Raw genomic sequence first — 27,937 nt, 5'->3', positions numbered from 1 at the left:
ACTGGAGTCATTAACGAGAAATAGACATTTTGCCAGAAGAGAAACGCCGGCACAGATAACAAAACGGTTTGTGAACCGCAGAGAAGTAAAGTGGGTTCAAATGTACGAAAGCAAAACACATTCAACGCGCTAATTCTCGCCTATGAGTCACGTTTTCAACGTCGATCATTAACACCGTAAAGGGATTTCTCCTACCTCCAGCTGGTTCTGTTGTCTTTAACGGCGGAGTTGCCATCGATTCGGACCATTCTGTGATGTCGTCCTCATGACCTCCAGCTAACAGGCGCGACAAAGAGGATTCTCTTTGGCCCTAGGGATAAAAAAAAATTAACAGAGAGTTCCTACACAGTTCTATTACTGGAATAACAAACCAACATTAAATCAAGACGTACTATAAATATTCGAGTTTGTTTGAGACACCAAGGCATCGATCGAGTTGTTTGGAGACGGACCTGATGACTTGATTTTCCTTTTTCGTTCGCATGCACTTCAATTACGGTAAGTTTTTACTTAAAATATTATCGCAAATAATGCATAGAGAGCAGATTCGCATTGTGAGCAATAAAGGAAAGACAGAAACGCTCCCTGATAACCAAGAGTTTTTAATCTAGCTCCCTGCTGATTCAGGGCATCAAACGAATGTACAATGTTCCACGCTGAATACTTCGTCAATGTACCCGAGTAAAACCGGTTTAGTTCTACCAACAGTTGACGTAATTACAAGAAAACCTAACAGGCATAAAAGTAGTTTTTTTTTTTTTTCGGATAAAGGTCGTAAAGCTACTGCCTTAAAAAAAAGAAAAACAAAAAAGAAAAACAAAACAAAACAAAACGAAACAAAAAGGACCGGTATAAAAATATGGTCCAAAAAACTTGCTCCGATTTTACACTTTAATCATAGCAAAAGGCATGATTCGTTTCGATAGATTCACCTATTTTTTTCTTGGAGTATTCTACCCGAAGTTTTGCGTTTTGTTTTGGAATAAATTGCTCTGACACAGTGAAACAAGTTGTACACAAACATAAGACAGATGTTTGACATAACAGTCCAGTGGTAAAACAATTAATTGGGGCCTGTGAATGTGAATAAATTTCATGAATGTGTAACGTGTGATTTCTATCAGTAACAAGTAACCAAAATTAGTATTATCTCAGCATCGCATAAAGCACTATGAATTTCAATTTTCACCCGAGTGCATCCAATAGCACTACATTTGCGTGATATATGGAAGAATAAATTTAACCCAAAACCTGTGTAATTATTAATGCTCGTGGTCCAAAACAAATTCTTTTAATCATCAATCGAAGAATTCTCTTCAGCGCCGAGAGCTTTCGGATAACTGTTTGCATATAAATTGAATAAAGTATAAAAACACATTTTCACAACAATACGACCTCTAATAATTGGAAATCTTAAGGCAGGCCACGTTAGTATTTTGTGCCATATCACTGAAAACAATGTCAAAAACCTAAATTTGTAGTTGTCATCGATAGCAATTCGCCAACTCAAATCAAACCTTTTCTAACTTTCCTCGTCAACCAAAACATGCATACTCAAATTTGAAGTTACAGAAGAAATAAACAAAGCCAGAATCAATCAAAAGTCAACAGTGACGGGTTGATTTTTAGAGAAAGTACACGACAAAGTTTCCAAAGGAGTTGAGAAGCGAAGCGAAGGCAATCGACTAAAGCGATGAACGGAGCTGTTAAGAAATTCTAGAAAATCTCACGGATCTTGTAAATAAAATCTACATGCATGTAGGCGCATGCGCTATAGTCTCAAAGTGCCTTTACGTGTTTCTACTATCCACAGAAACACTTAAGCTTTTATGCCCTTGTAAGTCTCGGATCTACATACGCTATAAGTTCTTGTAGTCACAGCAAATACCTGGAAAAGGAGCTCCGATTACCATTGGAAAAATACGTTAAGACACACCGTGCACCAAATAGAGTATGTCGGAAAGCACAAAAATTCAGCTGAAAGTCAACATTTCTTTGTAGATGTAGACGTAGATTTATTTATACTCGAAATTTATGGAGCTTGTCAGGCACCTAGCTTAGATAGCTAATGAATCGAGTAGAAAATAAATGAAATACAATACTAAAAAGTTACAATAAAAATTCAGATATAATAAGTAAATATAAGGTTAACTAATTCATTAATTAATTAATCAACCAATTAATAACATTATTAAATACACTAATATAACTATATACATGCTACTGAAAAGATAGGCTACTAAACCTTCATCCAGAGTAAAAATTACATTAAGTCTAAGAGCTACAAAGGGTACAATTACATACGTCAAAAGTAATTTTCCTGATACGTGTTACAAACTCTTTTAGTGTTCGTGAAGTTCTTAAGTCATTATTTAAAGAGTTCCAGATTTTTGGACCAAAGTACCTGAAAGTATTTAGCCCATGCTTAGTAGTGTTGACTCTGGGTTGTACAAGAATTTCCTTTAAAAATAATTACTATATCATCATTTGGTCGAGCATTGAGGCATTTTAGGAGCAATAAGAGAGATTTGGGCGGACTATAGTGTAAAATCACACTCGTGTGATTGTTCAGATTAATTTTTGTAATTTTTTCAGTTTTTTTTTATTCTCACTGCCCTTCAAAGTGATAATAATAGTAATAATGCTTATATTCTTGGGCATTAATACTTTGGGCCCTTCTCAGAGTCATTTTAATCCTCGCCTAACGGCTCAGACTAAAATGACTCTCATTCGGGTCCATAACATATTTATGCCCACAAACATAAACTCTATTGTTTTATTACTCGACTTCACCGCAGACGCACGGTCTCTGTTTTGACGTCTTCCCTCGGGGGATGGACAAACTACTTAATATGGCACTGAAGTATGGAAGGATTAAGATAAAAAAAAAAAAAAAATCAGCAGGCTGAAGAAAGAAACTTCGTGGACTTTTACCAACCATTGTGATATGATCACAGACTCAACAACTGAACTTGAGAAGTCTTTGTTGAGAAAGATTTTCGTCAAAAAAAAAGTTTGTTCCATTTTGTAGTAAGTTGTAGATTATGATGAAACTTTCCTGGGGAGTTTATCAGAAAGCCTCGATATTGCACAAAGGGTATATGGTGTGGTTAGGACGTCCTAAAGTAAGTTTTTGTCAAAAAATTTTCAACTAGTTCCCTTCCGCTGGCCTTCTCTTACCAGTATTTCCGCTAAAATGTCTGGCGTTGTTGATCTTCTTGCAGACCAATCACTTCCAATTTTGTTCCTGGACAAATCCATTGGAGTGGTAGGAGTCTGAGAAGGGTCAGGGCTTCTTTCAGCTTGATTGTACTCTTCAACTCCATGACCGGTAGGCTGTGACTTCAAACCTATTTTTTTAAAATGACCAAGGGTAACATAAAACATTTATGACAAAATGAAATGAAACTTTGTGATATTTACCATATATGCATGTGCCTGGTTTTGTGTATTCTTACCACTACAGGGCCTGGTAAGTTTTTTAGTTCTAGAAGATTCATTAATGCTTGACTTACTGTTCTTTTTGTCTTTGGCTCTTAGTTTTTTTGTTTTTTTTTCGTTGTTTTCTTTTGTTTTGTTTCAATTTGAACATGCTTGGTCATTAATTAAACACCTTAAAAACTAACACAAGTACTATGTACTTTAATATTTTGGATAACTATTGCCAATAGAGCCAAATTCATGATGATCAAAAGAAGCATGCAACAGTTGCATGCACAGTTGCATAATTTCTATCTACAGCAAAGATAAAAGACCATTGAGTGATGGTATCACCTTTGCATAAAAAAACAGTTATCCAAATTCCTTTAACAAAAATTTATAGTACCATTCATGGGTACTGCATGCAATTCAAACCACATGCACTTCAAACCATGTGATTTACTCACATTTCATGAGTGCAACACATACTTTGCATCAAACAACATGAAAAGTAGATGTGCTCAAGACTCAAATGCAAGTAAATCAAGCTGCGGTCAATCAATTACATTTAAAAATAATGCCTGTACTAAGACAAAAAGAGAGAAAATATTGGAATTGTTAATTCATTGTGCTTTAAGGCAGAGGGTTGGAACATTATTATGACAGCCCTACAAGCTTACTGCATGTAGCCCAGTGAGAAATGGTGGTGATGGAGTATTATATGAATCCAAATCCTGCTGAAGAGGTTGAGCTACTATAATGCATATACATTTGTGTATGCATTGTATTGTAACACATACAGGCAGGGGTCGAATTTAATTTTTGGATCACTAACCCTTTGGGTTAGTAGACATCTTTTTTACTAACCAAATTATCAAGTTTGGTATCCAAGCTCACGAGTTTCGATATCTCAAATAATGAAAATTTTGATAATAATGACTAGGACAAATTAAAGAGTAGCTGAAATTGCATGCTGACCTTAAAAACGTTGACAATTATGCACCTATTTTATTTCCCTCTCATTTACCATGATTAGTCAAGAACAGGACATCTACAGCACATTCTCTAAAAAGAGTTTAAGTTGATTAAACAACTTGAGTATTCTAAGTATTCCTCTGAGAGGCGGGTCTATGTGCTCTTTGTCCTGAGGTATACCCATGTTTAAATACATTAGAAAATTTTACTAACCTTGTCAGGTTAGTTGGACACATTTTTACTAACCAAAGGTTGAAAATTACTGACCATTGGTTAACGGGTTATCATTAATTTCAAGCCCTGACAGGTATATATGGAGATACAGATATGCAGTTTATGTTATTTGCCAACACTGAGGTCCAAATGGTGAAAAATGTAACTGACGTCTTGAGAAGTGAGCCTTGAAAAAGGGCTTAAGCCTGCAGCCTCTCACAGTATTTTCAAGTCCGAGATCCCATTTTTTTCACTAAGAGATCCCAAGATCCCATTTTTTTCACTACATGCACGTGAGACCAACCCTAAGGCAATAAATAAGCCACCTAGTTTTATTTCTTTCCCACTCACATCACTTGTGCAACTTAAGATCTTTTCCCTACCCACTACAAGATGCTTGGCAAGTGTAGAAAACCATGACAAACTGAATGTTTTAATGTGAAGGACCGCCTACCTCTGTGGAATAGCAGGTTCCAGATTTTAAAAGCATAAATTTGTATACAGAAAACTGTTTTTTATTTTTGAAAAACCAGGAGAAAAACTCATAAAGGCCTTATCATGACATAGGCAGTATCAGTAAAATCTAAAACTTGCAAGAACACCAATCAAATTGTAGTTTTTGTTACCTTGTTCTTTCAAAGAAAAATAAATATAAAATAGACATTTCATGTCTAGAAATCGGGAAGACTCACTTGATGTAGGACTGCAAATAGTTGACTCATCCTGAGAGAATAAAGATGATGTCTCAGTAATTTTGTGACTGTATCTTGAGGTTACTGGTGTCTTTAACCAATCACCATTCACTGGCTTGAAATCTGTGCGACAATCATTGCTGATTTTTATTTGTTGGGAGGCACCAGCATCTGGTGATGCATTCAAATCATCAAGAAAGTCTGCTGGTGTAAGGTTTTCATCATTCACCAATCCTTCACTAACTTCACCCAGCCCTATGAAAAGAGAAAAAAAAAAAAAAAAACAGACACATTTTTACAATAGTTACCTGTTTGCATGCTGAACATGTTCATTGACATCAACCACAATTCAAGGTACCAGTACATGTGTGATAAAAGAAACCAAGGGATCTGAATTTAAGCAAGGGAAGAGCCACAGTTCTCATAAAAATTGCAAATCAATGGACTTTGTTTTTTCAAGTGAAGCCTACTTACATAAATAGTTTTGAAGGACAATGACGTCATTTTTTAGCCATGTCTTATGTTTCAAAGTTCTAGGGAAAGAACAATTTATGGACCCAAACTATCACTGAATTTTGTTAACACAATATTTCTACATTGTTGATTAATAGCCAATTTGCAAAACTGAATCAGTCTAAGTTACATGTAGCATTTCAGAAAAATTAGACTTGCACTGAATATGAAAAGAACCTTTTCCTAAAACACGATATACAATGTAATATTTCCAGTGCATGAGAGCTTCAAAATCCAACACAAGTCTGTTCAGTTTATATTCAAGAAATATCTGACAACCAAAATACACTGATTCTGTGTGCATTACCATCAATGGTGTCAATATTTCTTACATGCAAAATCAAATTAAAACTGAAAAAATGTTTGTGGGGTCAACTTTGCAACAATTAGAACCCATATCAACATCTGAGTGCTTATGCAGAAAATTTATTTCCCAGGTCACTCAAAATATCCGTTCTGTTGCCTGATATTGACTGGTTTGACCACATACATGTGCTTAAATACTTTACTTTGCCTGCCGACCTTAGCTACAAGGAAGTGTCAAAAATGTTCGTTGCTACTTCGAAATATATATACATTGTTGGGTTACAAGTTATCAATTTCAGTTTTGCAAATAAAAGGTCGTGTGAACAGCTGATTTGATTTTACGAGTTAAAAGAAAAGTTTGAGAGGTTAAAATTAACATAAAATTTTCGAGCAAACAACTATTTAGGGCAGGAAGAGTACAAAGGGAGATGTGATTAGTTGTTCAGTTCGTGACTATTACCTCATAAGGCTAAAGAGGGAAAGGAAGAAAGACAAGAACTGCCACGGACAGAATTACCACCAGGCCTGTGTTGTCCAGAAAGTGATAGACAATTCAAGGCTCGTATTGGCCTTTACAGCCATTACAAAACTCATCATCAGTCAATGATGTGAAATGGACACCTATCTTCTATACAGAAGGGGAGCCAACGACGATTACCTCAAAATATACTCACGCCGTTTGCGCGTACGACTCACATCTTACATTCGAACATTGTGAAAATCATTTAACCTGTCCTAAATAATTTATTAGCACATATATTTATATTTATAATACATATATTTATAATTTATTAGCACATATATTTATATTTACTAAAGTGCAATCTTTATGATAAATTTTGGCGAGTTCGAATGATCGCACGAAAAGATTTTGAGCACTTTTTCCGACGTTACATGCAATCGACCAAAATATACATTCACAAATTACATAACGTTTACGAACCTTCTGGACAATTTCTCTCCAATAAGTCCAACCAAAAGCGTTCAGGAACCTTTCCTTTATTGACTAATACTATTTCTTGCGGTTTGGAAGTTTTCTGGGGGCACTGTTCGCTGTAACTCAGCTGTATGAACGGATCCATGCCTCAACCACCAGCCGCCATCTTGTTTTGAGATTCCCGCCAATCTAGTCCCAGTTTCTTGGGTCGCTTCAGTTTCCTCACGGCCAATTAAACAACTCTGCAAAACTGAGAAAATAACCATGGATGCAAATCAAATAATTACTCTCTCTAAGGTTGTTAATCAATGTATTATATACAACGGAATAAGCTTTAACATTCTCTGACTCATACACACGGGCTTCGGCTTGTCGGGTGAGTACCAGGGTGGTATCTCGTCTATAAATCCCTCATCATACAACAGTTCGTAAAACAGTACCTTCAGTGCTGTGTCGTGTCTAGAGAGATACTTGCTCTGGGCCAGCGCACTGCATCCTGACAAGATATGTGCCACACTCTCTGGAGCCTTACCGCATAATCTGCACCTCACCTCGCCTTCCCCGCTTGTGTGGGTCTTCTACCTCCTGTATACTCGCGTTGGCAATAGCTGCTCGTATAGCTCGACGAGTCCAGCAATAGTGTGTGATGGGCAGTTCTTCCACTCTTTGAGCCACCAGAAACACCCATCGGCACTCAAACTCTCATCCTCCAGCCTAGTAGTTACTAGACGCCCTTGCCATCGTTGGTTTCTGATCTCATCCTCTAACTTCTCAATTTGGCACCTCCGCACCTCTTTCTTGATCCCTTGCGCGTGTTCCAAATCCAACTCCAGCCCCAACTCCTCCGCGCACTTAGCCGCTTCTTTAAAAATTGACCTTCGCCCCATCCTTGCCGCTTGCTCTTCAAACTCCCGTACCATTCCCAGTGCACGATCTTCATTACCATGGAGTCTGACTGCACCCTTGATTTTTGTGGCTTTGTACTCCATTTCAACAGAGCGCAATCCCCGCCCTCCTCTACTTCTTGGCATATACAACAATGCATTCGAACTACATGGGTGTCTACCCCCACTCTCGACAACAATCTTGCGCGCTTCCCTATCAATCTGCTTAAGTTCCATCACCGGCCACTGTTGTGTCCACATAAGATATCCAAGAACAGGCAATGCAAACTGATTTGACGCTACCACCCGATTATAATCGGACAAGGGACTTGTCCAAATAACTGACAATCGTCTGAGATACTCTCTTGCTGCACACTTCAGGACCAACTTATCCTCCTGCCTAACACTCTCAAGATTATTATTATTATTATTATTATTATTATTATTATTTCATGTGTTGATTTGAAATGGATTAAAAAAAGTTAAACCGCATAGAGTGAATTAATTAAGTTCCGTTTCTTCCCTCTAATATGTGTATAAAATTCAAGTCACTGTTTTTTAGTTGTGGTTTTTTTTCTCTATTTATTATTTTTTTTCTAAACATCAATCATTTGAGTAATACCTTTCAAAATGGATCCGGATGCACGCAAGTGAGAATAACTCTCTTTCACTAAACAACACGATCCACATAAAATTGGCAAGGTAATTTGCGAAGAAACTGCAGTGTAAGATTCCATGCTAAGCAGAAGTTCTTCATACACATTTTAGATAAAGGTAGAGGAAGCTTAAATGATAATCATGGCACACTTTGCGGAGTAGCTTGATGTGCTGCAAAGCTTCGTTAACAATCGTCAATGCTCATTATGCATTGATGAGTTTCTTACCGAGAAAGCTCTTTTTCTTTCGACTTTTTAAATTTTTTGGATTATTTCCTGGTTCACTTTTCCTTTTACAAAATGGTATTGACTATGGTAACGCTACAATTCTAACGTTCAGTATGAAAAACAATTCTTGAAGTACATGCTTGATCTACAAAGTAGAAAACCATTTAATATATTTGCCATGCAGTCCACTAGCGGCCTAATCGTGAACAGAATGCGGCCTTCTCGCTTTACCATCAACTATCATAGAGAACAATGAGCGAAAAAATGAAGTTGAGTTGATGACTACTGACTCAACAAGAGTATGGGAGGGATCTTCGCAGTAATGTACACCACTTAAGCAGTAGTGAAAATAAGGCCTGAAAAAAATTCAGGCCTGTACGGGATTCGAACCCATGACCTTTGCGATACCGGTGCAATAACAGCTCCCAGTTGGCTTGTTGACTCAGTTGGTAGAGTAATGCACCGTTATCACAAAGGTTGTGGGCTGAATCCCGTACAGGCCGGAATTTTTTTCAGGCCTTATTTTCACTACCGCTTAAGTAGTGTTCGTTACTGCGAGGATCGCTCTCATACTCATTTCTTTAACCACAGCTCACATTTAACAATTAGTTCATAAGTCAGCGTACGTTCATCGAGATATGAAGCTGACGAGGGAAGTTTGGAGAGCACGAAAGATGCGTAAGAGTTGCTCGAGGCGTAGCCGAGAGCAACTCTGGCTTCTTGAGTGCTCTCCAAACTTCCCAAGTGCTTCATATCTCGATGAACGCACAGCTGACGTATGAACAATTGTTTTATAACATTTTCAACGCTGTAGTTTAAGTATAAAGGGCAGAAATTCCCTCTCCTACGCTTCAATGCGTTGTTTATTTTGTTTCGAAAAAGTATTTCGCTATGCTTCAATGATCTTGTCTCTGATTGGTCAAAAACTGACAGGTGAATTCAAGCGTGGAAATGAAGCTAGAGTTGCGAAACGAGATAAAACCGTTTATCATATAAGGGGCAAAATTACTGAATTGTGATTGGTCAAGACAGAGGGCGTTTTTTCTTAATTTGTGTAATTGCCCCGGGCAAAACTACTTGAAAATGATTGGCTGAAAATCGCTTAGCAACAGCTGCCAAGGTAAAGAAATTTCTGTTTGTTTTGTAACAATGGCGTCCCGTTTTGCGCGAGATCAATAAGAAAACATTTTGCCCCTTATATTATAAACAAGTAATCACATGGTTCCTCGTAAAATTAAGGATTAATATCACTTGTGTTTTCGGAAGTTGCAGAAATTGCCCTCGTTGCTGCGCGACTCGGGCAATTTCAGCAACTTCCGAAAACACGCGTGATATTAATCCTTAATTTTACTCGGCCCCATGCGATTACCTATACTGATTGTTCTGTTTTCCCTGTCTCTGGGTTCTTTCTCGGGAGTTAAAAAGTTCATTCCCAAAGAAAAAGTAGGCAGCTCTTCATCGGCTTGTTTGCTTATTGCCATATCTAATTCAACTTTTTTTCGGAAGTTTTTCCCGTTTTTTAATGAAAAATGCTGAAGTCACTCGCTCGAAAAGATTTTTTTCTTGAGGGATTTGTTTGTTGACGTCATGAGCATGCACAATAAGAATATGAAGTACGCTCGCGCAATTGAATTTGATTAGACAAACTTACTGGCTATGTTATAAATATGATTTTCATATATTCACAAACGTTGACTCAACAAATTTTGCAAAGTTCACACTGGACAAAAACATATTTCAATTGAAAGAATTTGAAAACATTGCAGATTGAAGAACCCCTAATATCAGAAAAGTATTTAAAGCGCTCAAGAAAGTCAGTGTTCGGATTTCTTGGCTGTACGTCAGTAATATGAGCAAAGTGGTAAATTGTCTCAAAAAAGAGAGTTGGTGGGTATTGTTACAAGCCCACTTTGGGATTATTTTATCCAAACACTTTTCGAAATATTGAATCTACTAATTCTCTTCAAGTCTTTGTCTAATATGTAAAATTACTTTGATTTTAGCTCCAAAATCCCTTCCCGGAGGCATCAGATATAGTTCACCAGAGTTTATTCCCAGTCCTTTCTTTGTTATCAAATAATGTTTCAATTCTTAAACGCGAAAAAACAACAAATAATACATTATGCACTGGAAACCACTAAGTCATTAAACATTGAGTTATTCAAGTATTTATTCGGTGGAAAACTTCGTATGTCTTGACGAATTTTATCCGCTGAGGATGGAAAACATTCAATTATTGTAATGCTGCTCATCCTTCTAAACAGCGATCTACAACCCTTTCCATTATACATCATTAAAGTTTAAATAAACTTTGTGTTGTTTCCTGCAGTTTCCTTTAGATCTTTCTAGTTCTATTTCAGTCGGCCAGTATTTGTAGCTATAAGTTTAGGTCGACTCTAAAAGAGAATTTTATCATGATAGAGCGAAAATCAACGCTTCTTTCAAGGCAATATTCTCTATGTGTGTTAATTGCAAAAGATTTAATAGCTTCGATCACAGCTGTTTTGTATTTGTGTGCATTAACATAGTTCAATAACTTTATAAAAACGTCATAAATTTAAGGTGAAGTTTTTCTTTTCTTTCATTTTACAATATACAATGATATCAGAGTGGTCTCCACAGGGGCATATCCCAGGGCCAATAAAATCAAACGTAGCCAGCATGGCTCCAAACCACGCTTCAAAAAACCAATTACTGCACTAGGGATGAACATTATCTCATGTCGCTTGTAGTCGCAATTTTGTACTCTTGTTTTCTTGTTTTGATAACACCAGGCGAAAAACTAATATATCAGTGGACTTCGAGTTCCCCGGCTGTTATTGTTGTGCTTTCTTCGACGGCTTCGTAAACGATCTGAGGTGAGGTCAGTTGATTAAGTCGACTCAAAGAAACCTTTGAATGACAATGCTTCGTATAACACAGCACAAATTGTCAGAAGACAAAATGAAACGCAGGTGTGACAACGTCGTACTATAAAATATATCAAATATCAGACTGCTTGTTAAGGAAATATCACAAGATCATCTGCACAAGCTCGCTGTGGCTGTAATTTCGAGTTGGATTTGTTCCTAAATGTAACCAAACTGAGTCAAAAGACTGAAATTCACAAGATTATATGGGTAAATATCATAATTTTCGAACTTGCCAAGGTAACCAAATGTATTTACTTTTCTCCTTTGCAGTGACAGAATTATTCATTACTCGCGAATTACCTAAAAACTCCCAGACTGAATAACTTTTCTGCAAAGGGTATGAACTCTTTTTGTTCATTCCTAATATAATCTTTCTTCAAACATCTCCAATCCAAGAGAGTTATATTCGCTAGTGCCAGCTAAATTACAAAAGTGAAGAACGTTTTTATCAGGCGGTTTTAGCTTCCTTGATCACGAACTTCACGCCAAAACATTTATCGGGCACGGGACAACAGAGGCGAATCTGAGCTCACTTCGTCTTGGTTGTAAACTACGAATTCGAGATAAATTATTGTCGATCAAAGTGTTTAAAAAGAAAGAAAGTAATAGGAATTTCGCAAATCAAAATAACTAAAATTTTTATTTTTATAGCTTTGAAATTGGTTACCTATTTTTTCATTTATATATATATATACATCACCATACTATGTGTATCACCACACAATGTGTATCAGTGTATCATACTATGTGTATCAGGTCTCAAGTTGCAACAGAATAGATTAACTCACTCAGTCGCTTTGCCATGCGTAAATCTCGCAGATCTGCCGCAATACTACGCCAATTTTAGAGAAATGGGATGAAGCACCATGTAGGTCTACAACGATTCATCACTTTTATTTGGCTTAAAATCATGCATCATGTACCATACCAAAACTTTAGCTGCAAGTTTAACGGTATGCGTTATTTCATTTTCCCTCTAAGCAGAGGAAGAAATGTCAGATTCAGGAGGAAAGCGCTATTCAAGCAGAGAAAGAAATAGTTAGCTTTCTGAGTCTTTAGCGGTTAAATTAACAATCATGCAATTAATTGATCGTTATCTGCTGCTATCCTCCTTTGAACCTTTTTCAAACCATTACTAATATTTTTTTCTCTTTGCATCTTATCTTTCATTCTACTGAAAAACACTCAAAAGTAAGCGAAGCAGCACTCCTTTAAGTTGTGAAACACCTTTTCTCGAGAAGACTACGATCCTCGGTCACAAGTTTTGATAAGTTTTTTCAATGGCGTGGAAACCAAGACTTTTTAGAATTATTAGTCACCTTTCTCAAAAATAATTTTAAATCCTTTTTGTTTCCTTCTTATGCATCTCAAGATATGATATGCCCTGCCGTTGTGTAACGGAAATTCCTGGAGTGAAATGAAAAAGGAAAAACATGATATCCCTACGTGAACAATTTTCCAAAGGAATATCGCGAACTCGCATTCTTTAATCTAATTATTTGTAGTTTTATCTGCGAATGAAAAAAGCCTTATGTAGTTATTTTTGGGTATTTAGATAAATATTTCCCCATCCATGAAAAGTGATGTAAACATTACTGTCATTATGTGTACCGCAAGGAATTGATTCCGTGAACTCCTAAAAAATTAAAGCACAACAAAAATTTGAAATACAACTGTTATGTAATTTCCAGCTTTACATGGATTTTCGAAGCTCTTGCCATCACATTAAAGTCAATTTTGGCACCGCCAACACTGCGTTCTTCGTCCGTTTGGCGATGCTGTGTCTTTGCAAATCATTAAATTTCTGTTTTGTGAAGCAATGCCTCAAAGATAACCACAGTGTTTCTTCAAAGTAACACGAAGTTCTCTTCGCTGGGCACCAATAGCTGAAGAGGAGAAGTTTCTTCTTCAGCTTTATTTTTCCTAGCTACCACTATGAGTCTACAACATTTAGGGAGCAGGGATGGCTCAGTGGTGAGAGCACTCGCCTCCCACCACTGTGGCCTGGGTTCAATTCCCGGACCTGGCGTCACATGTGGGTTGAGTTTGTTGTTGGTTCTCGTCCTTCCTCCGAGGGTTTTTCTCCGGGTCCTCCGGTTTTCCTCCCTCCGCAAAAACCAACATTCCAAATTCCAATTCAATCTGGAAACAGTGGACAAGAAGAGCCAACCAGTGGAATGTCCATTATTTCATGTCTGGACATGTCTTTCATGCAGGGATTTTTCCTTTCACGTTGTATCTACAATATTTCTGATATCAGGATGTAATAATTTTACTCTTCAGACAACCTTTAGGTACAATATATTAAAGCACAATCCATGCTTTTCTCCTTCCATACATTTATTTCAGCTTTTAATACAGCTAGCGTACCATGCTAGTCCCTACAAAGGACACTTTTTTCAAACACACGATTGATTCAATGGTGCAACATTATATTTTGAGGACCTGGGATTGTTCCTGAAGATTAGTGGAAGGAACTCAAAACATTGGAATGAATTTTTTTTTTTTTTGTTCAACAAGTTCGCAAACAATGCAAAGCCCCATGGAACGACGATGAAACGCGGATGTTTAACCTACAAAAACTCAGTTTCCCTGTTCTTCTATTCTCTCCTTTTCAATCTCTTAACGAATGATCATAACCAGTAATGCTGAAAAATGATCACATGGTACATGAAGTCTGAACCACGTTTTGCGATAGTTTGACAGAAACACTCGTATGAATGTCCTGTTCTACATGTATATGTTACGCTTAATACAATCATTTCTTTTGTTATCTAATTTGCTTTGATATTAACGATTTATCAGCGGCTCTTTAAGTGGGAACAAAAATATGTTTTGTGAACACCACTGTTGGCAACAGTCAGTGCAAACTAATCATTTTAATTTAGAACTCTGATGATAGTTGTAATTTTTAGAATGAATGTTTAGAAAAGTTGGCTTCCCCAATTAACCAAGATGTGATTCAACTGGATAATAATCACCGTTTCCCGCAAATTTTTATTGGCTCTCCGGAAATTTGTTACTTAAAAATCATTTTTCCCGTCTTCCATTTAACCATTGTTATCATTTATCCGTAATTTAGGTCATCAGCCTAAGGGTAATAGCATTTTTATCTGCATTTATAAATCACCTCACCTACCCCTTACCTTGTTGTTTACGTCAACGAACAAGTTATCAGCGCGAAAACTTAATTGAAAAACCTCATTTTGAGATTGTTCTGATTTTGCTATTTAAATACTGCTTCTTTTAGATCTGAATATTTGAAAGAGACATGCTAAGAAATAGCTTCGTATTCGCCGACGACTGGGATTTGCCGCAGAGTGAATATTCTAGATTAATATCAAAACAAGCCTTTTTGTAATAATTATTGACTTAGTGTCTGGTCAATCCTCGAATCATCGAATCCTCGTAATATTCCATAACCTCTGAGTGTGTAGGTAAAAGTGAATGTAAGATTAAATCAAGAGGTTAGATTAGCCCGGCTCAACATCATATTTGTGCTTTTTTAGCTTTCTTGATGATCAGGATGAGTCTGTTGATTTTGGCACTTCTGACAGTTGTTCACTCGCTGAATGTCACCCAAATGCCGACGACGAGAGAAATACCGTCAACTTCACCAAGGGCAACTACTGGGTAAGACAGCTCCTTTAAGATTATTTTAACCTCAGTAAAAATTCTTAGCTAGTATTTTCATGAAAAACCACACGAATCTAATCGTAGACGTTTTTATCCCATAACGAACAAAGCTTTATGGATTTGTTCGTGGCATATGCAATGATGAAAACTTTTTTTTTCAGAAGGTCATCGAACCGAAGTTTCTCTTCATCGGCCTTTCTGATTTGAACGTGACCCTCGCGAGAAGGCTTTTTAAATGATAAATATTTTATTCTAAGAATGCGCAAGCTTTTAAGCTGTCATTTTATTGTCTCTTGGGAGTGTATTCCTTTCTTCTCGCTTTTTTTTTTTTTTTTTTCATCAGATAGCGATGAGTAGGTCTTGGTGATTTATTGGTAAAAAACCTTTCGACCCATTTTTAATGACTCTTCATTCATTAGTGTGTTCTTGAACCTCCTTATCAGTCTGAAAAATCTCACATTCGAGACGTAAAAAATCCTGTGTCATTTGAATAAGACTGGGAATCACGAAATGGACTCGACCGATTTTCGATTTGATCCATGACAACATTTCAAATATTCATAATGTTTCCGAAGACTTTCGTAAATTAGATAATAATTAGCAGATTTTCTTCTTTAGTCTTGAGACTATTAAGTCCACTAATAGTTTCCTTGTTTATGCTGTATGAAAACGTCGCCAACGAAACGAAATCTCAGTCAGCAAATCAACAACGCATCTCCAACTTTATCGGCTTAATTTCAAAAGGTAGAAATAGCAATTCTATTTTATTTTTGAAAGTCATTGTTCAGATCAGCATGCGACACCCTAGGATGTTTCGATATTATTAAGAAATGAGGTGCATATGGAGTATTTTTTTGCTAATGAATATTACTTTTAGAAGAAGAAGACAACATCGATTTCCAACCGAGAAAGTCTTCGCACGTTATGAAAGCAATTCTCCGCCGTTTTCCGCTCGTTAAATGAAGGGAATCGTAATGTTTAAATTGCTTTGGAAATGACTAAGCAAATCGTGACTTTTGCGGGCTTTTCATCGACGAAATATTAATTAGGAATTGATTTTAAAAGTATGAATGATTTTCCGAAACTTGTCAGTCATATCAGATCGCTTTGTCTTTTTTCAAACCTCAAAAACGCGGCTGTTTCAAACTAGCGCACCAGCAGCTGAAGATTGATTTTTCATGAATTGTTTCAGAACTGGGTGTATCATGACAAGTTTGAGATTGTTTAGAGAACTTCTATTGATCACAAGGTCCTCTTAAAATTATAGTGTCATCTTGCATTTAAGATCCTTTCAACTCGTCCCAAATCACACAGGTTCGTTCAACTTCTGTATTGCGGCGCACTTTACAATCAAGAAGAGAGTGTTTTCAGGGCTTCATACCAAGTACTCAATGCAAGTTAAAATGAGATAACACACTATTGTAATCCTTACTCAAGCCTTTCTAGTAGAGCTCAGCCAGAACCCATTTGTTCGATGAACTGATTTTCCAAGTTTACATTTAAAGTACAATAAATTGGCCTTATGAGATAGACAAATAATATTCTCTGAAATGAAACACCATTTTCGATCCATGCATGCATGCATGAACCTTGGCCAAGCGAATTGTCTTCAATAAAAACTTTGATTATCTATCCAAAAATGTAATTCAGTATTTTGTTGCGTGCTTCAGACTGAAGATTTTTATTACCCAGACATCTTGCCGAAATCTTTGATGTGAGGTACACCTATGCTTCTATTTAATGCGGCTAAAATCTCGGTTGCAGTACAAACTCTGGTCTGTAGGTGCATTTCACCACTCTTTTTTTTATTATCATGATACTATCATGATACTATCAAATACATCAGTTTGGGTAATTTCATTTCAGTTGTAAACCGAAATAACAATCGTTTTATTTAGTTAGAGCTTTACTCTTAGTAGTGAAGAGTTCACAAACCTTGATGAAGAAGACAACTCTTCGAGTGCAACCGACCCCATGAACAATCGCATAACAATTAATAGTGACGCATTCTTATGTTTGCTCAGGACTCCTACACCCTCATGGAAGGAAATCGCAAGAAACAAATCTCAGTTAGTAACACAACTATTGAGAGGATACGACAAGAGAATTCGACCTTATACTGGAGGTAATTTTTCAAAATTCCTAACATTTACAATTTTTTCGATTATTCTGTCATCTACATGATCATAGAAGCCACAGCCAAATTTCTAACGCCGCTAACCATAATATTAATTATTGTCTCGATCTTTTGTTTTTTTTCTTTCTATCCCAGTAATTATTTCTGAACAAACTTCCGTTTGACTAGAAAGAGTAATGTTGGGTGTAGACAAGCTTACAAGTTCAAAAAGTAGCAGAACAAGATGATATGTTTTGTTTTTCTTAATTCTTCATTTTCAAACTGCTCAGTTACATGTACAGAATATTTCTTTAGTCCTCTTTCCTCTTTTCTGCTTCATATAGTTGACTTGGAGTCTTTTTAGATCGTAAATGCGTTTATCCTCATTTGAGCGATTTGTCGCCTTTTTCATAGTCAGTGATCGATCAATAAATTTTAAAAATTAATTCTAACCACTAAATTGAATGACATGCTCTAAAAAAAAAATACTAAGAATTTACTAGAGAAAGGGCAAAATTTATTCGACTAATTAGATGCCCTTTATCACCTTGCAGATAGACATGTAACGTATGAAAGTAGATAAACAAAACACGCATAAAGAACCCGATGACAATAAACATAGGAAAATATGCATTACAGGAAATTGTAATAATTCGGTGGTTCATCCCGGTAAAATGCGGAAACAAGTCCAACACTGCCTTACTGAGGTTGACACACGAAATTTATGAAAGTCCGGTGACTCTTGAAAACTTCAGAAATAGCACCTTTTAATTATGTTGACCAAACATTTCCCCATCTATCCCTTCGCGACCGTCAATCAGAATGCACTTTAGGTCTAGATACTCGAATTTAACCAAAAATGACAGTATTACCAACTTGTATGGGGAGGTAATAAAATCGGTAGGGTTAAATGGATAGTGTCAAACCCTGTGTATTAAACTAAAACTTCAGTTTGAAAAATAACTGGAAAAGAGACATGTTTTTGTGACTGATTAAGCTTGAGCTTTTTTTAACTTCTAATGAGCACTTTTCGTTAACCTCACCGAATCTAGAGTTGAGGTTCCGTGAGAATCCGCTGAGCTCTATTATTCAAACAAAATTAGGATTAGCCACTAATCGCATCGAAGTATGTCGGTCCCAGTTCCCGTAACGAATTCTTGAAAGTATGTTCTTTGATAACAAGATAATAAGATTGTCAACTGCTATATGCATGAATACGAAGTCATTTTCGTTCGAGCTCACAGATAAATGTCCATTACTGAAGAGGATCGGAGAGCTATGATTGATTATGGGACTTTCAAAAATTTACTGCTTATATTAGGGGAATGTTACGTAGTCGACGCACTTCTTACACTTTAATTTGTAGCTGCACAGGAATACTCGAATAGAAAAAAGATCCGAGTTCTCTCCCAAGAGTCGATCCTCAGTTTTGACCTGCTAATATTGCTAGCGTTTAAGCTTCTCAGTTTTATGCCCAGTGCTAGGATCGGGAGAAACATGGCCATTAGTCCAGGTTCATATGACAATCATCTAACATATGCTTTTCGCCAGGATTTAATTGTTGATGCAGTGCTTGTACCTACTGATCGATAAATGACTGGCAACTTTAAAATACCTTTGTTTCAAGCCCTCTGATTGAAAATGCACTAATACGGCGAAGGGTTTAACCTAAAGGTTGCTACGTACAGATTGCTGGTTGCAAGTCGCGGCTAATGAAACGGGGGCCTACGCGGAGGATTGAGAGAAATGCAAGTGATCTGTGACCTAACAGAAGTCCAGCCTTTAACCTTTAAGCTTTTTGTTTGAATTCTTTAACATCAAGCTAAGGAGATTCGAAGTAGTTTTGCCCGTTAAAACAGATTCCTGTGACATACATTTTGTCATGTACTCGTTGAAAGGCGATTGAGGAGTTTTCAGTTCTCTGGCAATAAAATAGAAGAAGCGATGACTACAATGGGTTGGACTGCAATACTGGTGGTATAAGGAGCAGGATATTGACACGGATGTCTTCAACTGTTAGGTCTTCCCTGGTATATCCTACCTGAACGAGTACGGGAGATACAATGTGCAATCTGCCGACGTGAGGTTGAGGATTTTTCAGTTCGCTTGCAATGAAAGAGAAAGAATGATGACTACAACAGGCCGTACTGTTATATTGGTACAAATGGGTTGAAATGGTTCGCCTTAACTAGAAGAACTACGAATGATCTCTAAAACGTTAGCTTGGAGGTTCATTTTTACACGTTATTTTCCTTATGGTCTTCAAAACTGCCCCTCGAAGTTCACCAAGACGCCAACAATACAGAATAGGATTGATGGCAGAGTTCAAGTGTACAATAGTATTAGCCAAGCGCCAGGGGCTTGACAAGCCTTTGAACGAAGTACTTGCAATAAACATTGATATTGTTATTGGAACATAACACAATATCATAGCAATGTAAAATACAAAGGTATTAAAAGCCTTTTTTATCATTCGTTTCTTGTCAAAGCAGGTTGTTTCAGGTGAGCTGTTTACGGCTTCCTGTTGAAGTTGGATTTGACCTTGATGCCGCCGAACTATGCAATATATTTGAATATAAGTTATTGTTGTAAAAGATAAACAAAGACAAGTGCCAGTAGCTTGAATAGTAAAATACACCGCCCAATTCTTGAAATAAACAGCTGAAAACAAGGTGTTGCATATCCAGATTGTTAATATAGACACAGATGTTATTTGTGCTTTTAGTATGGAACGAGTTTGATATCTCAATGAATACTTTAGAGCCATATATCGATCTATACTTATGGCCGTCATCGTACTGATAGAAACTCCACATAAAACAAACCTAGAATAGTTGTAAAGGCGTCTAAGTGAATAGACCGCAGTAATTTCTTTGGCAATGAAAACTGGTTGAACAAATAAACCAACGAGAAAGTCTGAGATAGCAAGACTGCAAAGCATGGCCATCGAAGTCGAGCGAAGGGAAGGTGTTAATATTACGGCTGCCAAGATCAACATGTTCCCTATGATCGACATGATCATCAAAGGAGCGTTAAGAACACAGTTAACAATGACTAAAAGTTCAGTTGTAGTATTTTCTGCAGCTTCTCTATAACCATGCAGTGTCTCGTCAACTTTTGGGCTAGTATAGTTCGTCATATTCTCACAGAAATCAGTATCCTGTCCTCTGAACCTCTGTCCAAGATACAGGCAAATACAAAGCGAGGCCTTTCTTTCCCAACTTTGAATTTCTAGGAAATGCAAAGATATCAATAAGGTAGTGCTTGTTGGCGAAGATTTACAATGAGCTCAGCGGAATTGAAATGGTCCTTTATGCTCTCTTTGCGACCCTAGAAGCAAATTTTCAACGTCATTTTTACGTAATCTAACTTCGTCAGATATAAGGTTGGTACGTATCCTGTTCATAATGAATAATGACAGGTAGCGATATTAGCCCAGCCTAATAGATGCGAAAAACCTATTGAGGCTACTTCTACTTCTACAATTATCTTTTTTCCTGTTGTAATCGTACTTAATGACAATATTTGCGACCACGCGAGTCCAGCGATCGATCTAAGCCCCTTGAATCGGTCACGCATCATTTCAGTGCGTAAACTAAAAAATGCTGATGAATCTTGATAAGACATTTGGAAAAATGGTTAGTTTATGATGCTTATGTAGGCTTGATTCCTTCCATTCAAGAGAATAATTGAGTGAAGATAATTACCAACGTATCTCCTCTCGGAATTATTCATTCTGGAGACAAATTACGAAATCACATGATGTTTTTACGTTGATGGCTTACGTCGATCACGGACTTGAACGGAAGCTGTGAACAATGACGTAGAAATATCCTTCTACAGATATACATGTACGTGTCATGGAAGCTTAGAATACAACTTCGATTTCGGCTCATTTAAGGCACATCTTTTTATACCCACAAGAGTGAGTTCATGCCTCATCCTAGAAAGGCTAGTGACCTGGGAAAATCAACTTAAACTTCCTTTACTCTGTTTAAAAAAGTCTATCGACGTCTGTCATAACCGTTCCAACCATTTTTCTGGACTTTAAAGGGATTCTTGACGTTAATTTGCACTCGTCTCATCTTTTAAAGTTCTTTCTTTTAAACTATTTTGACTATTTAAGAGAATATTCTGTTGCCGCTGCTATCATGATTGTATCATTCCTAAATAGCCGCTACTTAGATGTGAAGTATCCAGTTTGAATATCTAAAGTACCAGAAGGTTCTCTTTCGCGAATGAAAGCGTGAAATGAATGGTTGTATGGAATAAACTAGAGACTGAGTTTCATACTGCTGCCCTCGTGCAGTATTTCGATTTGAAAGAGAGTTTGAATTTATTTTCTTCATTAATCAAGCAATGGTACCCGTCTGCAAAGTGATACTTTACTTTCAGGTGGCGAGGGTCTGGTTTCAGCTTGGTTAGAAAAATGTTTAGAAGAAAAGGTGGAAAAAAATTATTTACTCTTAGATAAAATGCCAACGTATCATCCTACCAAACAACAGCGTCGGAAAATGTAATGAGACTTAAAAATTCTAAGGATTTTGAAATTTTCAGTAACTGCATTCGATAAGAAAATTTAGGTGCTAATGAGTTATATTTAGTGCCAAATGAGTAAACACGAAAACCATCTGCCATTAACAAAGGTGCTTATCCCTGGGAATTGACAGATGTTTTTTTTTTTTTTTACTTATCACCTTATGTTTGAGGAAGAGCATTCAGCGATGAACTGTAAAGAATTCGAAAGATTTTCTACTTTTTAAAAGTAATTTATCGTCAATACGTATCATAAAAGCATTGTCGTAAATTTAGCCGCGTCTTAATGGATCACCCAGTAGATATTGTTAAGGGGAAACGAACGGGCTTTTAGCGATAATGGGAGCTCGAACTATATATCTATACCATTTTGGAGTTCCCACAGTGACATGCGTGAAGTGGAAGACGACTTCCGGATGATTTCCACTTCAAAGCCAAACCAGTAATTCATAAACTGCAATACATATCATATAACTGCTGACCTTCCCTTCTGTCAAAAAAGCAGTTTAACAACGAAACGATATTCTTATAAGTATTGACTGCGAAGCAAATCTCTTATTTCTAGTTCAACCAATGGATGTCCGTGTAGACATGTTAGTGTCCAACATTTGGGCGATAGAAGAAGCTAAAATGGTAAATACAATTTATCGTTTACATTCTGACTATAAAAAGGAGAAGAATTTTCGAGCTTCTTCCTTTCATTAAATTTAATCAGTTGGAAATCTGGAAACATTGATTCTAAAGATTCCATAGAAGAAAACAATTGGTAAATAATGCTGCGTTTTTTTAAAATAGGATTTTACAATAGACATCTATCTTCGCCAGTATTGGGAAGATCCTCGACTTTCATTTCTTGGGAACGAAATTCAGAGAACGCTGACATTAAATAGACAAACGATAGATGAGATATGGGTTCCAAGTACATACTTCTTTAATGCCAAGAAAGCCTACTTCCACGATGTCACAACAGATAATTACCTTCTGCAAATTCAACCGGATGGAAATATCTTCTACAGCGTTAGGTGAGTAGAAACTTCTCTATGTTTGCTACTCTTATAAAAGGAAAGTCAGCAATCTTTAATTCCACCAATTAAACAAGAAATATGTCTCTGAACCCATGCAACTATTATCTCTGCCATTAGAAACGACTGAGGTAATCATGGTACCGAGCGAGGCTCGTGATTCCTAAAACTGAATTGAGCTTTCGAGAAACTTCTTCAAAGAAATATGCCAAAAAGAAATAGTCTTTAGGGACCGGCATTACTTTATAATTCTTTGAAATCGTGGTAAGCAGTGTGTTGAGGTTTGTCCTCAAAATTGCAAATTCTTTGACTGAATTTCCCAGAGAACACACCTTGTTTTCATACATATACATGCAAAGATAAATACGTCAAGTCTCTTTTGAACCCCAGTAATAATTGTCTTACCAATAGATGGTGATTATTTTTTTTTCATCGACAGGCTAACAGTGACAATGGCTTGTAAACTTAATTTACAGATGTTTCCACATGACGTACAAACTTGCACAGTCATGCTTGAATCGTGTAAGTCAAAAATTTCCTTGTGGCTTTCTTGTACCCCCTTCAAACTGAAATCACTTCATGGTGACTCCTTTTATAAAAACATCTAAAGGCGTTACTGACGATCTTACATCCTAAGTAACGACGAATAAGGCTGATCAGTCTTAAGGGAGCTAAAAAAAACCAGTGAAAGACAAAACAGAACACAAAAAGTTCAAATCAACTTCTATAAATACAATAAGAAAGATGGTAAGCTTTGAGATCGGTAAAGAAATAGAGAAAGATGTTTTACGTATTATCACGACTATGGAACAAAGAAAAAATTCTGATTTCCCATGAGGAATCGAACCTCAGACCTTCGAATTCCCCGCTCAGATGCTCTATCACTGAGCCACAGGGAATTTATGCTGAGGAAACTCAAGTACGAGGTTCATATATAACACGCGTCCTGCATACTGCTAGGATCAGCAATGTGGATAGCAAATAGAATAAGAAGGATGGTAAGACAAAAAACATCTTTCTCTGTTTCTTTACCGAGCTCAAAATTTACCATTTCACTTATTCCACCATAGAGTCTCTGTGGCTCAGTGGTAGAGCATCGGAGCGCGGAATTCGAGGTACCAAGGTTCGATTCGTCATGGGGATTCAGATTTTTTTCTTTGTCCCATGGTCGTGAAAAGACGAAAAACATCTTTCTCAACTTTCTTCTGTTGACACCAGTCACAGCCTCTGACATGAATCAGATAAGGTTGGTTTGTCCTCATGGAAATGCGTTTGAAACAGTGAGATCTGATTGACGAAGATGGTTGACTGTGACTTTTTTCGAAAACAGATGGTTATCAAGCAACAGATGTGTTTTACAAGTGGAATTCAAGAAATTCAACGGGTGATGTTGTATACATCGCAGAGGACCTAGAGATGCCTCAGTTTATGATCACCAACGTAGAACTTGAAGAGAAAACGAATATCTACAACATTGGTACGTACGCAAATAACAATTAAGTCTTACACCAAATCTGGGAGCTGTGTCGATACTTTGAGTCGCAACATAATTTAAAAATCGGTTAAAAAAACCGTGCTTTATAAATTGAACAAATCGACGGCGGTTTAGCGTGGTCTGTACCCTTATCGAAAATTATATCAGACATCACAGTGGTTAAAATGTTCCGGACTCGCGGAGCGCAGCCGAGTGAGTCCGCAACAAATTTTGATCACTGCGATGACGAAAATCGTTGTCGATAAGAGTGCAGACCACGCCAAACCACTGTTGATTTGTTTTGTACCACGATGTCGACGTCAAAATTTCCGAGTCATTCATGCTTGAGAGCTGATAAAGGCATTGCGTGACACGTTGACGCGAGCAGCGTTGTCTGTCGACGACGGCAAATTTGCCACTCAACTACGACATTATTTCCAATTGAGGCAAAATATTTTATTTCTGAAGGCCACGCCCTCTCAGCGTGCTAAATTACATGTACAGAACGCAACTCCTCGTTCCTTCAGCTTCTCCTCACTCGCTTTGCTTCCTCTTTGATCAGACCTCACAAAATAAACGTTATTTTGTTTTTGTTTCTTTATTCAAGGGCCTCATTCGGCGCTTGTGGCAAAGTTCACTTTCCATCGTCGCCTTGGTTACTATATGATCCAAACGTACATCCCATCAATGTTAACGGTGACAATTTCTTGGTTCTCCTTTTGGATTTCGCCAGACTCCCCACCAGCTCGAGTAGGACTGGGTATTACAACAGTCCTTACGATGATCACGATTTCGAACAGTGCGCGTGCGCCACTTCCTAAGGTCTCCTACACTAAGGCCATTGACTGGTTTCTATTGATGTGCTTGGTATACGTGTTTGGTGCGCTAATGGAGTATGCTATCGTGAACTTTTACTCCTGTAAAGTTCAGTACAAAAAACAAAAGGAGACAAGAAAGGCGGAACAAGAGGTTGGTGGTGGTGTATTCCATTTGGATGAATCAAACATAGTTCAGCGTACGTGTTGGCGATATGATTGCTATAGGACAGGAATCTGCTTAGCAACATAAACGTTGGCTAATGGTTGACTCAGCACAATTAAAGTGCGTTTATTGTGCTTTAAAAACGTTTCCAGGTTTTAAAAGCTAGCAATGATTTCAATTAAAAGCCTTGAAATAAGTGTGATTTTAAATGTACAATGAACTGAACGGTGGATTATGAAGCTAACCGTTAGAGGAACATGTACATTTTATCTCTACGTTGATAAGTTGATAAAGTTATTACAGGTATTTTTGCTTTTTATTTAGAGCATTTTACACATCCTGACCAAGGTTAGGATCAATTGGTTAGAGCGTTGGATTGTTGTGTGGGAGGTCGAGGGTTCGAGCTCCGGCCGGACCAACACTCAGGGTCTTAAAATAACTGAGGAGAATGTGCTACCTTTCTATAATATCGAGAAATGGATAGACATTCTAGTCTTCTCAGATAAGGACAAATAAACCTTAGGTCCGTCTCCTGCATCTTTAATTAGATAATTTGATTAGGCAGGGGACGTTAAAAAACGCTCATCACGAGATTATTGTGATGTGGTCTGGCTTGGTTACTGGGTATTGGGGGGAGGGGGCATCTCTAAAATATTCGCCTTTATTGATTGTAAACTGCCACTGGCAGTCTGGTAAAGTCACAGTATTCTAAAACGCATTTGATAATATGCATATGTTAATTTGCGCTATCTAAATGTTCATCCAATGAAGTCGAGCTCTTTTTTCCTTTTTTTCTTTTAGTTCTTTGCACAGGAATCTGAAAAAGAAGAATCAGATGGGCTGTTTCAGAATGGCTCTATTAAGAAGAGTGACAGCAATGGAAGCTACCGAGTGGCTGTTGTCATGTAAGCTCATTCGCAAAATACAGACCATGTAGAGTTTAGTTGACTGTCGCTTGCTTTGTTCTGAAATTTTGCATTTCTTTTAGAGACAGCAAGAATCCGTTTTTTCCTCGAGCACATCTCAACAAAAAACATTCTAAATTCAGATTAGCTCGCCGATTTCGGCAAAAGGTAAGCACCGTACTTGTAACTGAAAAATATCAACGACAAGTTTCTTAATGTATTTGATAGTGGAAATTCCTATGCCAATTTTCAATAATTTAAATCGCTTTCGACAAAACTTTGTGGAAAGTTCGGGAAAGGCACTCAAAGAAACATTTAAAGGAGAATCATGTCTAGAAACCTTTGTACCCCATGGGGAGATGAAACAGTCTGAGAGCACGCTGGAGTTGTTTTGTGCTCTCAGAAAAGGCAACTCCCACCATGCTTTTTCCCACGGACGTAAAAAGACAACTATGTGGCTTTCATTTTTATTTACGCTGACACAGGAAACAGACGAATTAAATGAAAGCAATTCTCAGCATCCCAAAAAACGTCATCACTACTTCTGGGACCCGTATGAAACAGCATTTATGACGTCAGAACCGGCGTACACCGTGGATAAATACGCTAGGATATCCTTTCCTGTCACCTTCGCTGTGTTGAACTCTATATACTGGATTGTTTACGCGCCGGATAAAGTCATCTTCTAATTATACGCCGTAACCGTGAGATGTGAAATCCTCGACATCGTCTCCTATGCCGCAATAACGCTTTACTAACGGCGCAAGGTAATGAAAGGGCTGGGAAAAAAGGCGAAAAAGCAGAAAGAAATGTGAAGTGAACAGGGACAAACTCAGCGTACTTTATTCTCAATCAGAGATCCTGGAAGCAAAATCAGGAAATCCATGAACGCCATAGGAGCATTAGGATAATCAAGGAACATTGTAAAATCTAATCTTCTTCCCGCGTTCTGTCAAAGATCTTCGGTTCGCATTATGCATGTTTTCAGAATAAGCCGCAAATATGTGGGAAAAAATCATTGCCAAACGATAAATATCTGGAGACCAGAAAAATGGAATACTTAAATTCATATATATATATAGAAAGTTTAAAAATTGCGAGGATGGACAACTTCTGACATAAAAAATTAAATATAAAAAATTTTAATAAAAACGTTTCGGTCAGAGACCTTCTTCAGTTACTTACAACTTTTGAAATAAAAAAAGGGCATTAAATAGGATCGAAGTGCTAATGATTACGTAATTACAGATAACGACTAATGAACTGGTGCTAATAAAAAGATAACAAAAAACCTAATTACAAAAAAAGCAATGGACAAAATACAAGAACAAACCCTAAAAACTAAGAGATAAGAATGCTAAATATGTTAATATGAGTGGCATAACCAATTGCAAAGAAGCAATGCGGCAAGCATTAAAAAAGGGAACGCCCACTTTTAACTACAACTGTAAACCGTAACAAAATCCCAAAACAAGGCCTTTGGAGCCCGAAAGGGCAAATTAGCAACAAAATCCCTGGAGGGGCCCTTAAA

At 37.2% G+C, this 27,937-nt stretch overlaps 3 protein-coding genes across 11 annotated transcripts in view; 1 reads left to right on the top strand and 2 right to left on the bottom strand.

Annotated features, from left to right (window-relative positions):
* The window catches only part of LOC111331323 (uncharacterized), a 42,199-nt gene extending 34,965 nt beyond the window's left edge, over positions 1 to 7,234 (bottom strand). For all 3 annotated transcript variants that reach the window (XM_088734187.1, XM_088734188.1, XM_088734189.1), the window contains exons 1-4: positions 7,063 to 7,234; positions 5,301 to 5,555; positions 3,181 to 3,350; positions 196 to 310 (exon numbers count right to left, since the gene is read on the bottom strand). In XM_088734187.1, coding sequence (XP_088590313.1) covers positions 196 to 310; positions 3,181 to 3,350; positions 5,301 to 5,555; positions 7,063 to 7,201 — 679 coding nt within the window. In that variant the 5' untranslated portion in view covers positions 7,202 to 7,234. The remainder of the gene's footprint in view (positions 1 to 195; positions 311 to 3,180; positions 3,351 to 5,300; positions 5,556 to 7,062) is intronic.
* Positions 305 to 27,571, top strand: LOC111331321 (glycine receptor subunit alpha-4). Of its 7 annotated transcripts, XM_088734192.1 has the most exons (12): positions 305 to 498; positions 3,225 to 3,331; positions 15,246 to 15,369; positions 17,397 to 17,497; positions 22,590 to 22,657; positions 22,820 to 23,046; positions 23,486 to 23,568; positions 24,377 to 24,523; positions 25,128 to 25,489; positions 26,303 to 26,406; positions 26,490 to 26,574; positions 26,892 to 27,571. In XM_088734192.1, the coding sequence occupies exons 2-12, from the start codon at positions 3,325 to 3,327 to the stop codon at positions 27,093 to 27,095; spliced, it is 1,512 nt and encodes a 503-aa protein (XP_088590318.1). In that variant the 5' UTR covers positions 305 to 498; positions 3,225 to 3,324; the 3' UTR covers positions 27,096 to 27,571. The 7 variants fall into 7 exon arrangements, with proteins under 7 accessions (XP_088590318.1, XP_088590321.1, XP_088590319.1 ...); XM_088734195.1 differs by lacking the exon at positions 17,397 to 17,497; XM_088734193.1 differs by lacking the exons at positions 305 to 498; positions 3,225 to 3,331 and adding an exon at positions 11,660 to 11,943.
* On the bottom strand, positions 19,023 to 20,917 carry LOC148723671 (adenosine receptor A3-like). The gene has a single exon (XM_088734206.1). The coding sequence runs from the start codon at positions 20,625 to 20,627 to the stop codon at positions 19,707 to 19,709; it is 921 nt and encodes a 306-aa protein (XP_088590332.1). The 5' UTR covers positions 20,628 to 20,917; the 3' UTR covers positions 19,023 to 19,706.
* Positions 27,572 to 27,937: the final 366 nt, after the last annotated feature.

This window comes from Stylophora pistillata, chromosome 9 (assembly GCF_964205215.1).
Source record: "Stylophora pistillata chromosome 9, jaStyPist1.2, whole genome shotgun sequence".
NCBI classification, from domain to species: Eukaryota; Metazoa; Cnidaria; class Anthozoa; order Scleractinia; family Pocilloporidae; genus Stylophora; species Stylophora pistillata.
This window is presented reverse-complemented; position numbering and strand designations above follow the sequence as displayed.